The sequence below is a fragment of the Arvicola amphibius genome, chromosome 9 (assembly GCF_903992535.2).
Source record: "Arvicola amphibius chromosome 9, mArvAmp1.2, whole genome shotgun sequence".
NCBI classification, from domain to species: Eukaryota; Metazoa; Chordata; class Mammalia; order Rodentia; family Cricetidae; genus Arvicola; species Arvicola amphibius.
The window spans coordinates 101,890,377-101,912,397 of NC_052055.2; the positions used below are offsets into that span (position 1 = coordinate 101,890,377).

A 22,021-nucleotide genomic window follows, 5' to 3' on the forward strand; every position below is an offset into this window, starting at 1 on the left:
CCCAGATATCTGAATTATTTTATTCCTTTGGCCTAATGAATAGCAGATTTTAAGTTACAAGTTACCTGTTTGGTTATACTCTTGTGTAAGCTCTAGTTATTCATCTAATGGAAACCCTTACCTATCCAGGATACTAACCAAGGAAGTGGACTCAAGTGTACTGCCCACCAGGCACTCCCGCACACTGACGTAGATTTTGTCACGGGGTGCCTGGCACCGAGGTTTTAGAATTTGAGTCTGGAGTAATTTGTCAGTTACTAATCTTGTCTTCTACTTACTTCAAAGAGCTCACACAAGCAGCTTCTTTTTGTATCTACCAGGAAAGGTAGGAAAATCTCTCCTAAATTATCGCCAAGTTTGTCTTAGCGAATCCTGGGGCATATCCGTGGATCTGAATTCGGCTCTGGAGCTCACTGTTAATAAACAGCTTTCCAGTCTGGCAGTTCAGGTACCTGAGGGAGCAGTCTCTTTGATTTTCCTCACTTCTGTGTGTAATCACAGGTGTGATGTGAATGTGGTTTTTACATTCGGTTTCTGCCAGAGAAATTAGTAAGCCATGGACGTGTTTGGTGAGGTGGATAAGTCCGTTTATCTGAACGTGCAGTCGTTAACGGGCCAGAGCTAACTCGATTTTACATGTGCACTGTCAGCCGTGCCCAGGAGCCTGCCCTCCATAGAGGAAGCTAAGTTCAGTCTGGAATAAGGGGACATGACCTTCCGGTCCTCACTAAACCAGACTTTAGAGACCATCCAAAAAGGCTCACCTTCCACCCCTGGCTTTTCTGTGGTTCCCCAGGCCCATCTGTTAGCAGACTCAGGGCAGATGCTAAGGGCAGAGTGTAACTGAACTGTGTGAACTCTGTGTCCAGCCCGAGGACTGATGGCTTTAAACACCGGGACTGCCTGCCTCCATGTGCCCTCATTAGCTAGTAAATACGTGACAGAAGACCAAGCAGCTTGTTGCCACGGTGACATAATTTTAGTGTACTTAATCAGTGGGTCTTGATGAAATGTACTCATTAACATCCTTTCTGCCTCCAAACTAAAAATGGTGCGGTCTCCTCAGGTAACGCCAGCCATGGAGGTGACAGGGCCCATTACTGCCTCCCAGCCGCATGGCGCCAGAGCGAAAAGGCAGGAATTGGAATTGTAGTGAAGCTGTGGAGTGACCGACTATTAACTTTGTCTTGTGTGTCTCAGCTAGCCCTTCCGATCAGATCCATGCAGAGCTCCAGACGGCAGAGAGCTCTAGGAGGGCAGAGTGGCTTCGGGAGCCACCACTGCCTCAGTTACCTTGTCCCTGTCATTCCCATTGACATAGCCGCAGCTGCCAGTATCGTAAGACCCAAAGAAGACGTTGAAAGGACCTAAGGATCAGAGAAGTATTTTTTCAGGCATGAAAGCATTCTTCTAGACCCAGCAAAAAAAAAAAAAACCTGTGAGGAAGAAGTACAGAATTGCCTGACTTTCCTTTCATAAAGGCTTAGTGTTGGCAGCGAGGCCGTGGAGCCGCCATAGTCTTTGAGGTAATTAGAGTCACACTGAGAAATGTGTATGAAGCAGAAAGGAATTGATGTCTTCAGTGCACCCTTCCCATCGTCTCTGTCAGGAGCGTCACCTCCAGCTCCAGCTGGTCTCAGCATCAGCTCCTCAGCATAGACCACTCGGAACGAGACCACTTGTCTCCCGTGCCAGTAGGCCCTATGTAACTTCACCTCTGCCTCTTCCTCCCCGTCACTTCATGCCAGCCAGTCTTCCACCCAGAGGCCTATGTACTGCTAAGTGCCTGAGTGACCTTCCTTCCTCCTTCACCCACCTTCCTCTTGTCCTCCTCACCCTGTTCCTTCCTTCAACGGAAATGCAACCTCACTTCCTCATAGAGGCCTGTCCTGACTCCATCCTTCCACTCCAAGATGTGTTTGTCACCCATTTCTCAAGCACGGTGTCCATTTTCTTCACAGCACTCAGCTATATAACCTTTTCATTGTTTGTTAAAAGCCTGTCTACAAATGATCTGTAGGAACCTTTGAGAAAGTGGGTTTTCAGCAAGGATTTGTGTACAGGTGTGGACCTGTGGAAGCCCTGTTTCTACTTTGTGAACCACCTGCCTCTCCATGCCTTCATTATGATGAACCCCAGTGTGGACCAATCAGACTTTTTCCACAGGAAACTGGACACTGGGAAGAGGGACAGCTGCCCCTTCTTGTAATTGTGTTATAATAAGTAAACTCGGGCTGGAAAGATGGCTCAGAGGTTAAGAGCACTGACTGCTCTTCCAGGGGTCCTGAGTTCAATTCCCAGCAACTACATGGTGACTCACAACCATCTACAATGAGATCTGGTGTTCTCTTCTGGCATGCTGGAAGAACACTATATATGTGATAAATAAATAAATAAATAAATAAATAAATAAATAAATAAATAAATAAATAAATAAGTAAATAAGTAAATAAATGTAAAAAACAAGACAAAAACAAAAAACCGCTCCAGGGAAATCTCTGCTGCCTGCTGTGCAGAGACAGGAGGAGGCTAACAGAAAAGCAGGGCTGGGTGGCTGAACAGAAGTGGGAGCCCAGTCTCTCTCTCTCTCTCTCTCTCTCTCTCTCTCTCTCTCTCTCTCTCTCTCTCTCTCTCTCCCTCACTTGCCCTTCCCCATCTCTGCACCACCTTCATCTCCTGGGGCTCTGAAATTCTTTTTTTTGCTGAGGCCAGCTTGTTTTGTTTTTTATTATGTACACCCAAATAGAAGCTTGAAAGCAACTTAGAAAAGCTAAAAATAATGACCTCAAAGCATGCACAGGGTTTACAGGGCAAGGCCCCTGCGATCACAAACCTCTGTGGACCATACACAAACTTCAAAGCCTTTTAAGTGCCCAGCAAACAAAAATATTAGTTAAGAGAGTCTTAATTAGTCAGTGACTTCTCACATGACTCTCCTCAGATTTTCCTTGGTCTTCTGAAGAGCTTGACTGACCAATCAGTGGATAGCTGAACTGGGGAAATTCTTTTCTGTTTTCCCCAATTGTTATAAAAGACTCAGTGGAAACTCAGGATGTAGCTCCATTGGTAGAGCACTTGTCTGGCTTGCAGGGAGCCCTGGTTTTCGCTGCCCAGCAACATGTAAACTTAAAAGTGAGGCAGAAGTAATTTAGAGCCTCCCTGGGTACAGAAGACCCTGTCCCAAAAATAGAAGGCAAGAAGAAAATTAGATTAAATTATTTTCCTATTCTCAGAGAAATACTGTTTTTCTGGGGGGACTGGGAGTGGTTACACTTGGGGAGACAGGGTCTTACTATGTAGCCCAGGCAGCTCAAACTCGGTATCCTCCTGCCTCATCTTCTTTTGTACTTGTATTTGAGGCCTATACCACTACATCTTTCTTACTGAAAGTGTTCTGGCCTAGTAGATTCTATGCCTTTCACCTGCCGTGTTTACTCTGTCTCGTTAGCTTTTTCCATAGTAGCTGATGATAATGAGCTCGCTGCCTGTGGATCGGCTCTCTGGATGGTCAGAATTAAGGGTGGTAGGATTAGTCCATCATCGTGGAGCACACCTTTGATCCCTGCACTCCGGAGGCACAGGCGGGCGGCTCTCTGTGATGCTGTCATCTCTCTAGCACCACGTGTCTTGGTTTGGTGATACTATCCCTGTAGAAAGCTGCAGTCAAGAGCTGTTTTTCATAATGTTGCCTCCTCCTGGGTACACACCGCCTCACTTACAGCTACCTAAAAAGAATTTCCGTTCTCCTTCCCCTTTATTTATTAGGTGCGTGCATACTTGCATCCTCTCACAGCCTCTGTTACGGGCCTGATAAATCTTTGCAATGTTTGCCGTGGCTGTAATCAAGCCAGCAACATGCATACATGTAAAATAATTTAAAAGACCTCCAAGAATATGTGGGAAGCTGTCTTAGTCAATGTGCAGACAGGAACCCCTGTGTAAGTGGAGACACGAGCTGTTACTCCTCTGTCAAAGAGCACTGTGGAGCACACAAGAGGGAGCAAATGGGAAGAATTTATTCTCACTGCCCCGCACCCCATTAATGTGGGGCCTGCTTGGAGTAAGTGCAGGGCTTATGGCTTGTTCTTACAGCTCTGATTTCCATGAACTTACCGAAGCCTAGTTTTTAGAAAGTCAGTTTATGATTCAGCCTTTAACCCCGAGCATAGTTCGCTCTTCCCCACCTCTTCTCCCTGTCTCCTGCGTGCAAGGAATTCATTCGAGCCATGGTGGGGGGGTTCATATGAGCCATGGAAGAAGGGGGGGATCCATGCGAGCCATAGGAGGGGGGAATCCATGCAAGCCATGGGGGGGATTCATGTGAGCTATGGGAGGGAGGATTCATGTGAGCCATGGGGGGATTCATGTGAGCCATGAATGGGGGGGGGGGGGGATTCGTGTGAGCCATGAAGGGAGGATCCATACGAGCCATGGGAGGGGATTCATGCAAGCCATGGGAGGAGGGTAGATCCATGCTAGCCATGGGAGGGGGGATTCATGCGAGCCATGGGAAGGGGGATTCATGAGAGCCATGGAAGGAGGGTAGATCCATGAGAGCCATGGGGCAGGGGCAGTATTAAAAGCATTATTTCTTTGTTTTTCTTCCCTTTCTCAATCAACTTTTCTCTGTTACATTTTAAAATGTATGATTTGATAATTTCACACACTTGTGTAATGTATTTTGATCGTATTCATACATACCCTTTCCATCCTTCCTTGCCCTGCTAACCCCTTTGGACCCCTCCTTCCCAGAACAGTCTCTCTTACACCCTTGTCATTTTCTTTTTCTCTGACCCACTGAGTCTGATTAGCGTAGCCTGTTTGAGCATGAGTATGGTTTGGTTTTTTGTTTTTTTGTTTGTTTTTTTTTAACTGACACATGGGCAGCCCACCAGGGGCTAATGAAGAAAAGTGACTCACTTTCCACTAGCAGCCAGCAGGCATTAACTGCCTTCAGCCAAGGGTGGGCCTCACGAGCCCCTCCTCCAGTATTGGCTATCCTTATAGAAGGTGCTATATTTCTCTTTAATCGTAGCTGAAGGGATGCTAGAGAGATGGGTCAGTGGTTTAGAACGCGTGCTGCTCTTCTAGACCTGAGTTCAGTGTGCAGCCCCCACATCAGGTGGCTCATGACCTGTCACTCCACTCCAGGGTATCCAGTGCCCCCCTCTGTCCTCCGCGGACACATAGAAACACACATGGTATACATCCACACAGATACACATAAGCAAAAACAAGAGTAAGATATGTTTTTAACTGTAGCTGAAGGTAACAGAAACAAACCTAATCCCAGACCTATTGCTAATACTATTCTACCTGGCAGCTAATGTTTCCTGCGCTCTCAGTGTGTGCCCTGCTGATTACTGCCACGCTTATCAAACAACAAAGCACAAACGTTGGAGAGATACACCATTATCTTCTCCCAGAGAGAGGAAAGAAAATGCCATTGAGCTCACCATGACAAAAATAACTTCTTCACTTTCTGCGTAGTAAAAATATTTAGTTACACCAGGAGCCATGCCAGAATTTTTTTTCCCTGTCAATAACTATCAAGCTTAAAATATTCCTCTAGGCTGAGGCTTTTAGTATATGGCATTCTTGTGCAGACACAAAAGGGAAATGCAAGTAAATAAATTAATAACTTGGTCTAAATTTGCCCTCATTCAGGAGCCAGCACACCTCTGAGTGTCTTAGCCGGACTCGGGCTGGCCGCTCTCCTACACGCTGTTGTCCTCTGAGCCATCACAGCTCTGTGTTGATGCAGCCTTTGAAAGGAAAACCCCACTGTCACCTGGGGTTTCCCCCTAAGATGTTGACACCCATTCTGCCAGCTTCGACTTGTTTCTACAGGCAGCGACAATGGCACAGCTGCTGCCTAACCAATGACAAGCTTCAGAAGTCTACTGATTTCAGATACTAAAATGTAAGACTGAGGACGGCCCAGCAGTGAAGAGCCTGATCTTCCCAGCTCCCGTGTCAGGCAGCCCACACTCACCCAGAATGCTGGCTCTAGGGGATCTGACGGCCACTTCTGGCCTGTGCAGGCACCAGCACTCACATGTATACACACACACACACACACACACACAGAGTTTAAAAATTAATGATAATAATAATAATAATGGGGCTGGAGATGTGGATATATATACACATATATACGTATATATGTATATATGTGTGTGTGTGTGTGTGTGTGTATATATATATATATATAATTGATTTTTATTGAGCTCTACATTTTTCTCTGCTCCCCCCCTCGACCTCTCCCCTTCAACCCTCTCCCAAGGTCCCCATGCTCCCTATTTACTCAGGAGATCTTGTCTTTTTCTACTTCCCCAGATGTGGATTGTTTACCACCCTCTTTAGCCGCATGAGCCTGGGAGAGTGGGCCTAAGAACGAGGCCAGCTAAAGTATCATGCAATAGCCAACTTTATTCAGAACATGGGACAGTTTATACTCTGAGGGCTAAGAGTCCTAAGTAAAGCATACAATCACAAGGACAAGCAGCACGTGGCAAAAACATGTTTTTCCATAGAGGCACACAAATAACACCAGCTGAAGTGAGCTCGCTCCTATTCGCTGCACCTGGGAGGAGCGTGAAAACACATTCAAGAACAGTTCTGTTTTGGGGAAACTGAGGTTACAGGACCCTTGTTTTCTGGGAGTTTTCATGCAGCACTCAGAATTCTCACAGGATTCCATTCTTGGTTTGAGTCCCAACAGTGGCTCAGCAGTTAAGAGCAAGTGCTCTTGCAGAGGACCTGAGTTCAGGCCCCAGCACCCATATCAGGTGACTTACAACCACCTATAACTCCAGCTGCAGGGTGTCAAGTGCTTCTGGACACACACACACACAGAGACATACACAGAGAGAGACACACACACGCACACGCACAGGATTTCAACACAGTAATAATTCTTAGAATGTGAAGAACTATCTAAAGGTATTTGCAGACAGAGCTCAGTAATAGGATGCTTGCCATGGGAGGCATAAGGTTCTGAGTTCAATTCCCAGCAATAGAGAATAAGAAGTTCCAGACTACCCTGGGCTGTCTGGTGAGACGCTAGCTCACCAGAAAGATGCTGTCATTGTACCCATGTGATAGATGAAGTAGCTGAGGCCTGGAAGGGTTAAACAGATTGCCTAGAGATGCACAGTTGGTATTTGTCCAAGGGAAAACAAATTCAAGTCCTCTGACTGCCACACTGTTTTCTTGCTGCCGTGTTCTATTGGATTCGTTTCCAGCTCTCAGACAAACAGTACTTTTGATGTGGATGTGGTAGGGATGGGGATATCCTGATTTTTCCACACACCGAAAGGGAAGATAGAGCTGTGTAAAGTGTTTCCAGAGGTCATCTATTTCAGTGGCCAAATGAAGACACCCACAATGTCTTCAGTTGAGTGTAGATCCTGCAATTCCGTTTGCTAAGTCAGATGAGTGGGTCTTTCTGTGTTTTGATCAAAACAGTCTTACTTTCCTAATGATACAGAGTTATGTTAATGATTTACAGGCATCTATCCTTGCCTGCATTTTATAAAAATTGATGACATGGTAGAATTTTGTAATAGCAAGTGCAAGAAAAAAAACAGAACCTTACTGATGGATTCTTTTGGTTCTCGCTTTAGTGAATAAATGTACCTGCCAGTCTCACCTAATTTATCACTCCAGCCGGCTTTCAGATTCTGAGTACAAATTGTCTTACTTGTGAAGTCTAGCACTGCCATCCTACCCACAGCCTCCCTCGTGCTGTTGCTGATCTTGGCTGTCTGGATGGCTCCCTCAGTCTTGTGTGTGAACTGACCCAGCAAAGGCGAGTGGTCCTTTCTAGCCAGCAGATCCCACACCTCGTCATCTCCTTGATGCTTTAGGGGCAACTACAAGATCCTCCCTGGCCCTCGGGAATAAATACCAATTCTAAAGAAGCCATACTATCACCCCTTAGGCCTACTGGAGTCTCTACTGCAAAGTGTGTCTTAGGTCCCCATCTGGTGATAAATTGGCAGGTGAATTTTATAAGTAAGACAGAGACATTCAACCAGAATTATGTAATGAGCTCATGCTATGTGTGTGATGCAGCAAATAATATAAATCCCAGGCTCTTCCTTCAAGAAGGAGCTAATCCTGGGCTGGGAGGTGACCTGGTAGGTAGAATGCTTGCTATGCAGGCATAAGGACCAGGGTTCAGCTCTGTGGAACCCACATGCAGCTAGCCCTAGTGTACCGACGTAACCCCAGCACTCCTGGAGGGAGATGGAAGGTGTAGTCAAACCAATCCCCAAAAGGTCTGGGGCCAGCTAGCCTGGAATATGCCACAGAGAACAAGAAACCCTATGGAAAATAAGACAAGGACCAATACCCAAGATTATCCTTTGGACTCCCCCACCGTGTGCAACATAGCATGCAACCTCCCACCACCACCACACATACACACACCATAAACACAAAAGAAGTTGCAGTGCAGAGTATAAATGTATGAGTGCTGTTATGTCAGCAGGCATGTCCCAAATTGCAAAAAATACATCAAAGCTTTCCGTAAGCTGACAGTTTTGCTTTGGGCAGCATTCCTGGCTCTCCCAGGCCTCTAGTAGCCTATAAGGCTACACTTTGGACACACCTAGTAGGCCTTTCCTGTCATCAGAGCCCAGAAGATTCTGGAAAACTGAGTGCATTTGAGATCATTAGTAGGACCATAAAGTTCAGGGAAGGACAGGGTTTGCACAAGGAGATGGAGCGGGGGCAGCCCCAGACAGGAAAAATGACAGGAAGAAAAATTACCCAGGTCCTTAGCATAAAACAAGCCTCCCTCCAGAGTCCCAAGTTATTCCAGGTCCTGTCAAAACTGTGAACGCTTCCTTTGGAGCATGGAGGGTCTGGAGTTGACCCTCGCTGTATAGACTAAGCCTGTCTCAGCTCTCCATTCTCCTAACTCAGCCTCCTGAGTGCCTGGTTTACAGACGTGCACCAGCTCACCCATCATCGTTGGTTTTGTCTCAGCTCCTCGCTGTGAAGAAAAGACAATCAAAGGGGCTGGAGAGATGGCTCAGAGGTTAAGAGCACTGACTGTTCTTCCACAGGTCCTGAGTTCAATTCCCAGCAACCACATGGTGGCTCACAACCATCTGTAATGAGATCTGGTGCCCTCTTCTGGGGTGCAGGTGTACATGCAGACAGAACACTGTATACATAATAAATAAATAAATCTTAAAAAAAAAAAAAAAGAAAGAAAAGAAAAGACGATCGATTAGGAATCACCAGCCCAATGTAATTTCTGTGTCTAGATTACCATTACTATTTCTTAAAAGTGCTTACATCAGCTGTTGTTTTCCAGTTTGCCTCACCTTTAGGCATATCGTGCATGGTACTGGTTTTTTGGCGTCAAGTAAGGGACAAGCCAAATCTCCAGCTCTCTCGTGAAACTGACAAGCTGTCAGCCACGCGCTAGGATGGACCTGCCGTATTTTTGCCTAGGCAGCTGATCCCAATGCTTTCTGTACAGATATTTGGACTCAGGGGAAAAGCACACGAGCATCCGTCTAGGGCAGTCTGCCTCCCTACAGCCGTTGATCCCTCGGTCCTTGGTTCTTATCTCCTGAAATTAGAGCATTTCTGGTTTTTTTCTCCCAGCAGTCTTTCTATTTCCAAAACTCTGTGATCTCACATGAAAAGAGAAATGTCCTTGAACTCCGAGTAACACTGGGCCTCTCAGATCTCACAGGACTGTAGAATGCAAAGCCAGGGATTTTTCACATTACTGGAAGCAGAAATTGCCTGTAACATCTACTGCTTGCTAAAAGTTCTCTTAAAGGAAAAAGCACCCGAAATCCCTCAGCAGTTTCGTGTGGCAGCGGTAACTTAACTGAGGGGCTGGGACCCGGCACAGCAGTTCCTCTCGCCGTTTGTTGGTCAGGTTCTTCGGGAAGGGAACCCAAAACTGCCACAGGATGCCAACGTTCTATGCAAGCTGACTGGGCAAGGACGCTCCGAGTGTTAAGCCCACTGAGAGTGTGCAGACTGAGCCCAGCAGCCTCGGAATCCTCCTTTGAAGATCCTGCTCTCCCAGGCAGCCTTTTCTTTGAAAACAGATCTTTCCTAACACCACCCTGCCACATTTGAACAAAAGACGGGTTAACTGGCCTAACATCACCCAAGACTCTTCAGGAAAGTCAACCTAGTTAATTAGACTCATAAAATACTTAAATGATAGTTAAAATGCCCAAGACATTCAACTAGTGACCTAGCAGACTGCCAAATTTGAAACAAATGCAGCTGGCAATCTACTTTTTTTTTTTTTTTAAAGACAGTGTCTCATGTAGCTCAGAATGACCTGTGTTGTGCAGCCAAGGATAACCTCTAACTTCTTACCCTCCTGTCTGTACCTCCCTGAATGCTGGGGTAATAGGGACCACATATGCCATCACTTCCAGTTAATGCAGTGCTGGGGACCGAACCCAGGGCTTCATGCGTGCCGGGCACGCTCTCTGTCAGCTGAGCCACATTGCCAGCCTTCCTTCCCCCACCTTTGTTGTTGTTGTTTACGACAGGGTCTTTTTATGTAGCCCAGGCTGCCCTGGAACTCACCACGTAGCCAAAGTTAGCCTGGCAGTCTGGATCCTTTTGCCTCAGATTCCAGATGTGCCATCAGTCAAGGGGTGTGATGTGCTCTTTGTTTCTGAGGTGTTAATCCCTGTCATTAAACACCACTGTGAAGTAGTATCTAAAAAAAAACCAGGATGTTTCCTTGTTTAAAAATACAGAAATCCTGAGTCAGGCCTAGTGGGTCACACCTGTAATCCCTGCACTCCAGGTGTGAGGCAGGAGGATTAAAGGGTCAAGGCCAGCATGGTCTACACAGAGTTCAAGGAAAGCTTGGGCTGTACAGTCAGACTTTGTCTCAAACAAAGGAAAATATAGAAGCTACAGGTGAATATTTCATTTCTTTCCTTACTAGGAAAGAGTTCTTAGGCATAACTAGTTAAAAAGAAAATATATATATCTAGCTGTAATAAAGATTTTTCGTACGTAAAATAGATCTAGACCAAGTTAAAAGATGGGCAAACTGGGCGAAAATTACCATACATTAACAAAGGCAAACAGTTTATCTTATACTAAGTATCACTGTTTCTGTTTTTGTGGGGGGGGGGGGCGGGGGGTTTGCCTGCATGTATGTCTGTGCACCACGTGGGGCTGTCAGTCAGAAAGGTTAGCCCCGTTCTTGGTCTGGCTATATGACTGGGACTCAGGATTTGGTCAACTGATTTGATCACAACCCAAACTTCCTTCTTTTTGATTCCCTGGGGCAGTTCTTAAATTTATGGGTTTAATGATTTTCCCACCTCAGTCTCCCCAGTAGCTAGGATTACAGGCGCATACCTCCTTTCCCAGGCAAAACAAACCAACAACAACAAAAAAAAAAAAAGCCAAACAAACAAACAAAGGCAAGGTTTGGCCCTGAAACGCTCAGGTGTGAGGCTGGCCTCAAAATTCGCCTGCCTCTGCCTTCCCAGTACGGAGACTAAAGGCGTGCACCACCAAGCCCAGCCCACATCTTGAGTGCTGGAATTACCTGTATTCACCACCACCTCTGGCTCCAGCTAAACCAGTTTTAAACTGTAAGAACTCTTTAAGTTTGAAATTGAAAAGTATAGACGTTTAGGCTGGCATGTCACTCAGAGATAGAATAATCACTTGCCCAGCGTGCACAAGGACCCAGCACCACAAGCAGCCTAGCAGTTTAGTTGATATTCAGTAATCTCATGGTCTGAGTCTGCTGGATTGTGTGTTAGCCCTGCTGAGCACAGAGCTATGTGGCCTCCATTCCAAACTGCAGGCCTGCATCCTCACCTTGCCAGAAGATTCCTCGTATGTTTAGAGATGCCCATCCAATTACAGAAACAGATTGCTGCTCAAACTTTAAAATACGGCGTGCCATGGAAAATGTGCCTGCAATCCGTTTTCTTTTTCGTGGACCTAATAGTATGAAACTCCTACAGGAATAATGGTGGCACAGAAGCCCCGTGCGGTGTTGCACTGTGCAATTCAAATGCTAGAAAAGGCCTCTGCAGAAGTTTGTCATTCTGAAACGCTTGTGTACGGGAAGGGTTTGCTGGGGACTGGGCAGGTCTCTCCTGAGGCTGTCACTGTGCGATAGTGTGGTCCGCTCTCCTAGAGGGTAGTAATGCCCTGTCTTCACTAAGTGAGGGCCGCTTTCAGATACCGATTTCTTCCTCCTTTTTACTGTTTTCCGTTCTTTTTTTTTTTGGTTTTTCGAGACAGGGTTTCTCTGTGGCTTTGGAGCCTGTCCTGGAACTAGCTCTTGTAGACCAGGCTGGTCTCGAACTCACAGAGATCTGCCTGCCTCTGCCTCCCGAGTGCTGGGATTAAAGGCGTGCGCCACCACCGCCCGCTCCCGTTCTTTTTTTTTAGCCCTTATATTAAAACATATTTTCTTCTCTCCCTAGCTTTTCCTCTTCCTCGGATCATCTCCCATAGATAAATGTAGACCATCTGTCCTTCCAAAAGGCTATTCCCTCTCTTGGCGAGGAACAGGGGACAAAACCACTGTGTGTAGAAAGCCAGGGAAAAATCTTAGCATTTGCTGGCTTCTCTTTTCTGGCCCTTCCTTGCCTGCCCCGCCACCCCTCTGGGGATCAGCAGGGAGACAGCTTGTCTGGCTTTGAGACGGTGGCAGGGGCTGCAGAGGGAAAGCTCTCGGCCTGCAGCTGCCTCGGAAACTCGGAGGAGCGGCACAGACAGGACTAACTAGAACAGAATTCCTTAATTGTCACCTAAGTGGAATTTACGGGGATCCAACCTAAGTGAGCACGTGTTTGCTAACTCAGTGCAAGCCAGAGACAGAGACCACTTCCAGATACACAGGCATTTCCTGCATTCTGATAATTTTTTAATGACTGGTGTCTCTCCTTGACCTTGAGGATTGATCATTCACCTACAGCACTCCATGGGCACACCTGCAGAATTGTCAGTACTAAAGATGCAAGATGGGAACCAGGCATGGCTCCCTCGGAGGACCGAGGCAGCAGGATCATGAGTTTGAGTCCAATTTGGTCTGCATAGTGAGACTCTGCCAAAAGATAATTGCATGAGTGATCTCTACCGCCATTGACATCTGTCCGTGGCCCTTGACATTTTAAGCTAGTGAAACTCAATCTTCAAAACTCCCAAACCTTCACTTAGTAGGTCTTCAACTTTAAAATGTTGAACCAGTAGAACGTAGAATGTTTGTGTCTGTTTGTTACTAGTTGTGTGTGTGTAAAATACCCACACACACGGCCCCACCCATGCCATATTTATGACTTCAGAAACAGCCGGACAGTGGTAGTGTACACCTTTAATCCCAGCACTCTAGAGGCAGAGACAGGCGAATCTTTGTGAGTTCAAGACCAGTCTGGTCTGCAAGAGCTAGTTCCAGGACAGGCTCCAAAGCTACAGAGAACCCCTGTCTCGGGAAAAAAAAAAAAAAAAAAAAAAAAAAGACTTCAGAAACATACAGGCTGGCACACATGAGGCCCTGATCCCCTGCAATGTGAAAAAACTCATTAGGTAAATAGTGTTGCCTCAGAAGATGCAGTAGCCTAAGCAGAGAGGCACTTCCCAGAGGCAAATCAAAGTGCTAAAGCCCTGAGTTCTGAAGTGGGCCAGACTGTGCAGAAAGAGCAAATGTTACTGTTTAAGGGTTTCAGTTCTAATTGCTTAATAATAATGAAACCTGTTACCAAAAGCCAAGTCTGGGCCTTCAAATGTTAGTAAAAATCCTAATTTGATCACTGAAATTGCTGCTTGAGGATCTCCCCTGGAAACTGCCCTTGAAAAATACCAGAGGCGTCTTTGCACCTCAGGAGGCTGAAAACTGAAGGACTTCCCTGAGCCTTGAGCAAGCCACTGCTGTCGGGTTTGCAGAAAGACATTTCGGTCTCAAGTCTGCCTTGCCGCAGAAGGCTGAAATGCTGAGGTGTGAGATTGCCCCCACGACATGGGGAATTCCAGAAAGGGGAGTACCAATGTCCAGCCTGCGGAACAGGGGCCATAGCTTCGTCTTAGGATCCGATTGTAAGTGGATTCTGTACCGCCAACTCTGACTCAGGCGTTTAAGCCCACTGGAAGGAAACAGAGATCCGCCTGCTGCAAACAGTGCAGAAAGTTGCCCACTTGCAGAATTTTTATCAGTTCCTCTGTTTTCTTCCAGGATGGTAAATTGAGCCATAAATCAAACTTAAATCGAATCCCAAAACCTTTGGGTCTTGTCGGAAATTAATCAGTCCTGTGGAAGTGATGGAATGACCGATGTAAAACACCGAGGGCTTGGGTGGGGAAGGAGACCTTCACTCAGTATTGATGACGTTGGTTTCCTTTGCAAATAGCTTTGCTTTCACTTAAACAAGGCTCTCAGCCCCCCACTCCCACCCCCGGCTGTTCTAGTTGATTCAAAATGACCAAGTGCTGTCCTGATGGTTGGAGAGAAGCAGGAAATGGCATCAACCCCGACAGGCTGGGCTGCCTTTGCACATGCAGCCTTGTAGCACGAACTCGCATAGTGCCTCAGTCTTCTTACCTGCAGAGTGGAACTAATAAGCTAGCTCCACAGACCTGATGGAGATTAAATTAAAGAACGTGTAAATTAGCTGCCTGGGTGTGGCGCATGCCCAGTAAAGGGTCGCTGTTACAGCGTGGTTCTCGTGGCTCGGACACTCCCGTGGCTCATGAGTGAGGAAATGAAATGTGTCAGTTGACCAGGACAGCTGAGGAAATGAGAAGGGAAAGGATCCTCTCTTAGCGATTTCCGTTTTCATGTGTCCTATCTCCATAGGGCAAAAACAGAATTGTCTCCTTCCTTTCCGTGCCGCACAATGACCAATCCAAGTGCTGGAAGACAAGAAGACAATCAGGAAGTGCTGTTGATGTGCCCTTAGTACCCTCTGACATCTGTGTATACCCTCTCAGGAGAACAGATTAGCCCTGCCGTGTAGCAGTGGGAACATTTCCACGTGTCTGTGATGTTCCAGTAAAACCGTGGCCATCTTCACATCATTTTCTTTAAATGAAATCTCAATTTTCTGATAACCCTTAGAATAGCTAGAGGTCTTTAATGCTTAGACTTTTCATATGCATATATAAATGTCTTTAATGATTTTTCAGTAGCTTTGTAATTAGCAAGTCTACTAAGGGCATTTTATACTGTATGCATATTTTTAAATACATATTTTTCTTAAACTGTATGGATATCCTAATATTCAGTTATTCATTTTCCAGAAAACTTATAAATGCATTAATTACTCTTGTTTGAAGTCCTTAAAGATCTAAGTGCATACAAAAACTTGATTTTGGGGGCTAGAGATGGCTCATCAGTTAAGAACACTGGCTGTTCTCCAGAGGACCCAAGTTTAATTTCCAGCATTCACATGGCAGCTCACAAAAGCTTGATTTTGCATATGCATAATTGATAAAATTTGTAATCTTGTTTAAGTCTTCTCTGAGAAGTAAGGCATGGGGAATCTTAGATGGTGGTTATTACTTTTCATGTATGAAATCCCAGCACTTGGGAGGCAGAGGCAGGCAGATCTCTATGAGTTCAAGGCCAGCCTGCTACAGATTGAGTTCCAGGCCAGCCAGGGTTACATAGTGAAAGCCTGTCAAAAGGAAGGAAGGAAGGAAGGAAGAAAGGAAGGAAGGAAGGAAGGAAGAAAAAAGGGAGGAGGAAGGGAGTGAGAAAGGAAGGAAAAAAATTGTGAATTTTTTAATTTTTATAGAGTATTAAAATTGGCATTATCCTCTCAAGAGTGCTCCTGACCTGTGGGGTATGGGAGGAGCTTTGACTGTTCTGGTTTTTTTTTTTTATTAGTATTAGCACATAACTCAGTAATGATTTTTATTGTGATAATTTCATGCATGCATATAAGCAGTTCTGGTTTATCTGTGAGATAATTTATTTCTTCTATCGAACACTGTTGATCATTCTGCAATCCATGTCAAGATACCTTCCATTTACTCCCACAAACACTCTGTCTCCTTCCCACCCAGTTTGAACGCCATGACCCGGTGGATGGAAGAATCACTGAGAGGCAATTTGGTGGCATGCTGCTGGCCTACAGCGGAGTGCAGTCCAAGAAGCTGACCGCCATGCAAAGACAGCTGAAGAAGCACTTCAAGGATGGGAAGGTAGGGTACCATGGATGCAGGGGAAAGGAAACCATAGAAACGTCTGGTTAGTGATCAGACATCAACAATAATGAGGATGTGTCGCGAGCCGTCGCTGTAACCCAGGGTGACAAGTGCAGAGAGAGAACAATAATGAACAGTGGGCAGAGAACGGGAGAGAGTGCAGAAAAAGCCCTGCTTTCTCGTTCAGACAGAGGTGGTACCATGCACTGGGATTGAGAAGTATAGAAAAGGCTAATTTGGATAAAAAAAAAAAAAAAAAAAGATAAATTCAAGGCATCTTTGACAGAACTCTATCTACTATTTTTTGTTTGTTTGTTTTGTTGGTTAGTTTTTCAAAACAGGGTTTCTCTGTGTAGTCCTGTCTGTCCTAGAACTTGCTTGGTAGACCAGGCTGGCCTCAGACTCACAGAAATCCACATTCTCCTGCCTCCATAGTGCTGGGTTAAAAGACGGGCACCACCACTGCCTAGCTATGATATCCACATGGAGTATTCAAGTATTCAGTATCCAAGTCTACCTCAGAGCTTTGAGCCAGGTTTGGTAATCACTATCGCTGTTATATTTAAAACCATGAGCACTGGAGAGATTTCCTCAGGGGGGTCTTACACAGAATGAAAGCTCTGGACCAAGGGCAGAATCCAAGGAAACATAATTTGGAGAAGTTGGGTTAAGGACTTACTCAGTGTGTAATTTAAAAAAAAAAAAATCACTATGATGACACCATGACCAAAAGCAACTAGGAGAGGAAAGGGGTTTAGTGGGCTTGCAGGTTATAATTCATCATCAGCGGAAACCAGCAAGAAACCTAGAGGCAGGAGCTGAAGCAGAGGCCATGGAGAAACGCTGTTTACTGGCTTGCTCTCCATGACTGGCTTGGTCTGCTTTCTTATACAACCCAGGACCGCCAGCCCAGCAATGGCACCACAGACTTCCCTATGCCTATTCTGATGAGGTGATTTTTCTCAGTAAGGGCTCCACCTTCTCGAAGGACTCCAGCTTATGCCAAGTTGACAGAAAATTAACACACAAGGACAGAAACTGTGAGTCCAAAATCAGCAGTAAGGACAAACCTACAACATATGAGGAGCTCGTGTAGCTAGAACATCCAGACCGAGGACAGATGAGGTCAGAGAGGCACAGAAGAAGCCCAGGCATTGCTCAGAATGATGAGAGGGTGCTTAAGGCTTGAGGGTGAAATGGCACGGTTGGTTATATACATAACGAGTCACGGCCCCGTCGTGGAAGATGATGCGGAAATGTGCAAGAGCAGGAGCAGAAAGACTGATGATACGGTTGTCAGAGGATTTAGGAAGAGGGGAGAAGTCTGGGCAGCCCTGAAATAAGAGACCTCGGGTTCCGGGGAGCTCTGCTCAGTCTGCTCGCTACTGCGCTTCTCTAGACTGGCTGCACCGGGAGCAGGAAAGGGACCCATCACAAGATGCAGAGGGCCCTGGGGGAGGCGGAGACTGGAGGAGAGACCTGACTACCAGCTGCTCAGGCACACAGACATAATAAACCCATGCTAGAGCAGAGAACTCAGGAATTCCACTGCAAGCCCCACACCTTTGCTGCTGGACAGCAGGAGGCATGTGGCCATGGCCAGAGCACCAGCCTGGCACTGAACATGTTCCATCAGTGATGGCCAGTGTAGTGCGGTGTGGTCAAGACAAGGCCTCAGCTGCTTCCCTGGTGGTCTCCGTGGTCACCTAACCTCACTGACCTTGGGAACTGAACAATTCCTACCTGCTTGCCAATCACTAGAAAAGAAATAAGACAGCCAAGATTTGTCCCAGTTTTCTTATTGTTTGTCTAAGAAATCTTTCATGAACACCACTGTTTTCTATCCACTTCTCAGCTGGACATTTTTCCTCCTTGCCTTGGATGTTGAAAAACTGAAAGGATTCTGAGCCAGGCTCGGTTCTTCTGAACTCAGTCCAGCCTGTTTCCACAGCAGGTGTTCTCTTAGCTGAGGATAGACTTGTCAGTGGAAAGTAAGAAAAGATTTCTCCCCCCGCACCCCCGAAAGCGCTTCTGCACTACCCAGCACCCAGCTCATGTCTATGAAAAGTGTATCGATGGCAAGTGTTCAGGTGGATTTTTAGCCCTTTGCTGGACACGTGATGCTGGCATCAAGCAAGCAGTTTTCTGTAGACAGACTTTTCATCTTTGTTTTGTGAGAGCTTTTTCATGTTGCTTGGTTGTTAGACTTTAGGGGTGCTGAGGATCAGCCTAGTGCCTCCTCTATGCTAGGCAGATGTGTTACACTGAGCCACGTGCCCAGCCCGGGCAGACCTATTTTTGAAGGTTGTTACAGACATTGGTTTGACCTTAAGTTCGCTATCAATCATGATAGAATAATTCATATTTTATCATGAACTTATATTTGAAAGTAATAAATTAGGTGTTGGAGACATCTCCCTTAAAGGCATACAATGCTTTACCTTGTCCAGGAGTTAATTTAAGACCAAAGACCTTGCGAAAGAGAGCTCGGGTGTGAAAGGACAGACTTTGTGAGATTGGGAATCTGGGTGCAAAATTACTTTTGGCCAGAATTTCTAGCCTGCTTTAGCTAGGAGATTAAAATTGATTGCCCTCTTGTGCTGATTAAATAGTTGTGAACATAGCAATTAGCCAAAATGAGAGTTAATAAAGGGCCTTTGCTCCTAATATTTCCAGCCCATCTCTCCAGAACCGTTCCCATTAAGAAGAAATCCCCATCTGTTTCTGAGTGCTTCCTTTATTCCATTTTAACATGAAAATGTGAGGGCTAGAAAGACAGCTCAGCCCCCACATGGTGGCTCCCAGCCATCTGGAACTCCAGCTCCAGGGGATCTGATGCCATCTTCTGGCTGCCACAGGCAGACATGCACATGGTACACCCGTGCATACACCAAAACGCATGCCTATAAAACAAAAATAAATAACTCTTAAAGACTTAAGAGGCAAGACCCTTCTTCGAGCCAATTAAGTTAGAAGTTCAATGGTAGATCCAGGCATGTGTTTCTTTTGGGGTTTTTTGTTTGTTTATTTTTTGTTGTTGTTTGTTTGTGGGGGTTTGTTTGTTTGTTTGTTTGTTTGTTTGAGACAGGGTATCTCTGTAGCTTTGGAGCCTGTCCTGGAATTCACTCTGTAGACCAGACTGGCCTTGAACTCACAGAGATCTGTCTCTGCCTCCTAAGTGCTGGAATTAAAGGTGTCTGCCACCACCGCTTGCCCGGGCATGTGTTTCTTAAACTCCCTGGTTTCTTTTATCCCAGTCTTTACTCCATTTCCTCCCCTTCAAGATCCTACCCAAAGCCGGGCGGTGGTGGCGCACGCCTTTAATCCCAGCACTCGGGAGGCAGAGGCAGACGGATCTCTGTGAGTTCGAGGCCAGCCTGGTCTATAAGAGCTAGTTCCAGGACAGGCTCTAAAAAAGCTGCAGAGAAACCCTGTCTCGAAAAACCAAAAAAAAAAAAAAAAAAAAAAAGATCCTACCCAAAGGCCGGGTGGTGGTGGTGGCAGGCGCCTTCAATCCTAGCACTCAGGAGGCAGACAGAGAGAGGCAGGTGGATCACTGTGAGTTCGAGGCCAGCCTGGTCTACAAGAGCTAGTTCCAGGACAGGCTCCAAAACTATAGAGAAACCTTGCCTCTAAAAACAAAACAAAAACAAAACAAAAAAGATCCTACCCAAAGAAGAAGGAATCCCTTTTAGAGTTGAAGAAAGTAAATTCATCACCACTGGTTTTGTAGCGATGAGCCTAGGGGTTTACAAATGACTACCCACCCGTTACTGCTTTTCTCTTTGTAACATTAATGCAGTATTGATTCATCTTCTCTCTGTCAAACTCTGAGCCAATCACTTTTCCAGACTTCCTGGGGAGGTTCAGGAAAAGGAACATACAGAGCAGATGAGACCTGGGGAAAAGAACTGTTGAGGGATAGAAGCGGAGACAGCTGTTCACGTGTGAAGAGGATGAAAATGGCTACCACTAGGCAAGAGGGCCCCATGGTGTCTGAGAGAGCAAAGCCAGGAATTGCACTGGAGAAGGGCTGTATTTCAGAGAGGGTTCCTGAAATCACCAGACTCCCCAGATGGTCCTAGTCCTAGAGCTAGCCACCCCCATGACAGTCTAGCCCCAGAGCTAGCCACCCAGTGACATCCCAACCCCTGAGCTAGCTACCCCCATGACAGCCCAGTCCCAGTGAGCTTGGCTGTGTTGTAAATGCCCCTTGAAATGATGCAGGTTTGGAAGCTGCAGTTTAGTAGAGATGAGATGAGGAACGTAGGCCCGGCAAGCTACTGAAGAGACATCTCATCAGCCAGTGTTTCTGGTCAGTTCAACACCACTGCAAATGACACAGTAGCCGCGAGGCTCTCCTGAGAGCGATAAACTAGGGACAGACCTACATTTCCAGGGGGCTCTGAGGCAGGAGAGCTGGTCCCAGAGGAGAGAAGACAGCAAGAGCAGTGTGTGGTACTGACCACTTTCTGTGTGCTAAACATTTACCACTCTTGTGCCCAATTATCACAGTCTTGCTTGGTAGACAGAACCATTGTTCAGATAAAAAAGTATTCTTAAGAGCCTTAGCTGTTGGCCAGAAGTCACACACTGTCTAAGAGGCAGCCCCAATACCCAAATCCAGGAAGGTTCCATAACCTTCCTACTGATGACCTATTTATTGTCACAGTTTGTGACAAGGAATTAACTCTGCAGCTTGTACTGGCCTCAACCTCTCAGTGCTCCTGCCTCAGCCTCCCAGTGCTACCCCACCACTCTCAGCTGGTTGTCACTGTTTCCTATGATCTGAATAAGCACAAGGTTTGGGAGACACAACAACCCATGGACAGGAGGCTCCAGCCTAAGGTTCTTAGGGAAATGGAAAGGCCCACTAATTGGGGCAGATGGCGGAGGACCGTAAGTCTGTAGCCCAGAAGTCTGGGAGCCGATCCGCTTGGCAACAGGAAATCTCTGGCACTTTGTGAGCAGGGAAAGATGAAGATATGAAGAAAGTGATGTTTCAAGAAAATTAGATACTTGTGGCAACATCAGTAACAGAAATATGTAATTTCCCCTGCTGCCAGGCTGCAACTGAAGACAGCTAGGGTTTACGAAAGGAGAGCACTGTATGAAGTAAGAGACTGAGCCACGACCAGATGACAAGGCCAGGACAGCCATGGTATAAGGGGAAAATAGACTTTTGGGTGAACGATGAAAGAGGCTTGAGCAATCGGACTCACTCCCTGCAGATGAACTTGCTGCCTGATTTAAGTCCGTGCAAAGTATTTGTCTATGAGGGTGTTCGTGCTCATCCAGGCCGGTGGCCTCGGTGCTGGATGCTTTGCTCTACAGCTGACTCCAGAGAAACCAGCTTCTCCTTACCATCTTCTTATCTCCTCCAGCTGCGCGTTCTGTTCTGACAAGTCAGGGTTTCTCTACGTAGCTGTGACTGTCCTAGAACTCACTTTGTAGACCAGGCTGGCCTCAGGTTCCCGTAGATTCACCTGCCTCTGCCTCCTGTGTGCTCCACCATGCCTGGAAAAACTTTATTTTTTAAATTTTATCTATTGAAGGAGCATAGCGCACATATTCTGCAGCGTGTGTGAAGGTCAGAGGACACTGGAAGGCGCCTGCGCTCTCCTTCCACCATGCAGAGAGCGAGGATTGAACTCGGGTCATCAGGCTTGCCAGCAAGAACCTTGATCCACTGAGTCATCTCACCAGTCCTGCATTTTAATTTTCTAAACAGTTTTTACTGAGGTATAATTTATAAGCCATAAAAGTCATCATTTTAATCGTACAATGCAGTAGTTCTTAGTAAATGTACAGTTATGCAACATCACTGCCAACAGTATGAAAG

General features: G+C 46.2%; 1 protein-coding gene across 3 annotated transcripts in view; it reads left to right on the top strand.

Annotated features, from left to right (window-relative positions):
* Micu1 (mitochondrial calcium uptake 1) overlaps positions 1–22,021 on the top strand; it is a 146,054-nt gene that overhangs the window by 98,429 nt on the left and 25,604 nt on the right. For all 3 annotated transcript variants that reach the window (XM_038343014.1, XM_038343016.1, XM_038343015.1), the window contains one exon: positions 16,039–16,176. In XM_038343014.1, coding sequence (XP_038198942.1) covers positions 16,039–16,176 — 138 coding nt within the window. The remainder of the gene's footprint in view (positions 1–16,038; positions 16,177–22,021) is intronic.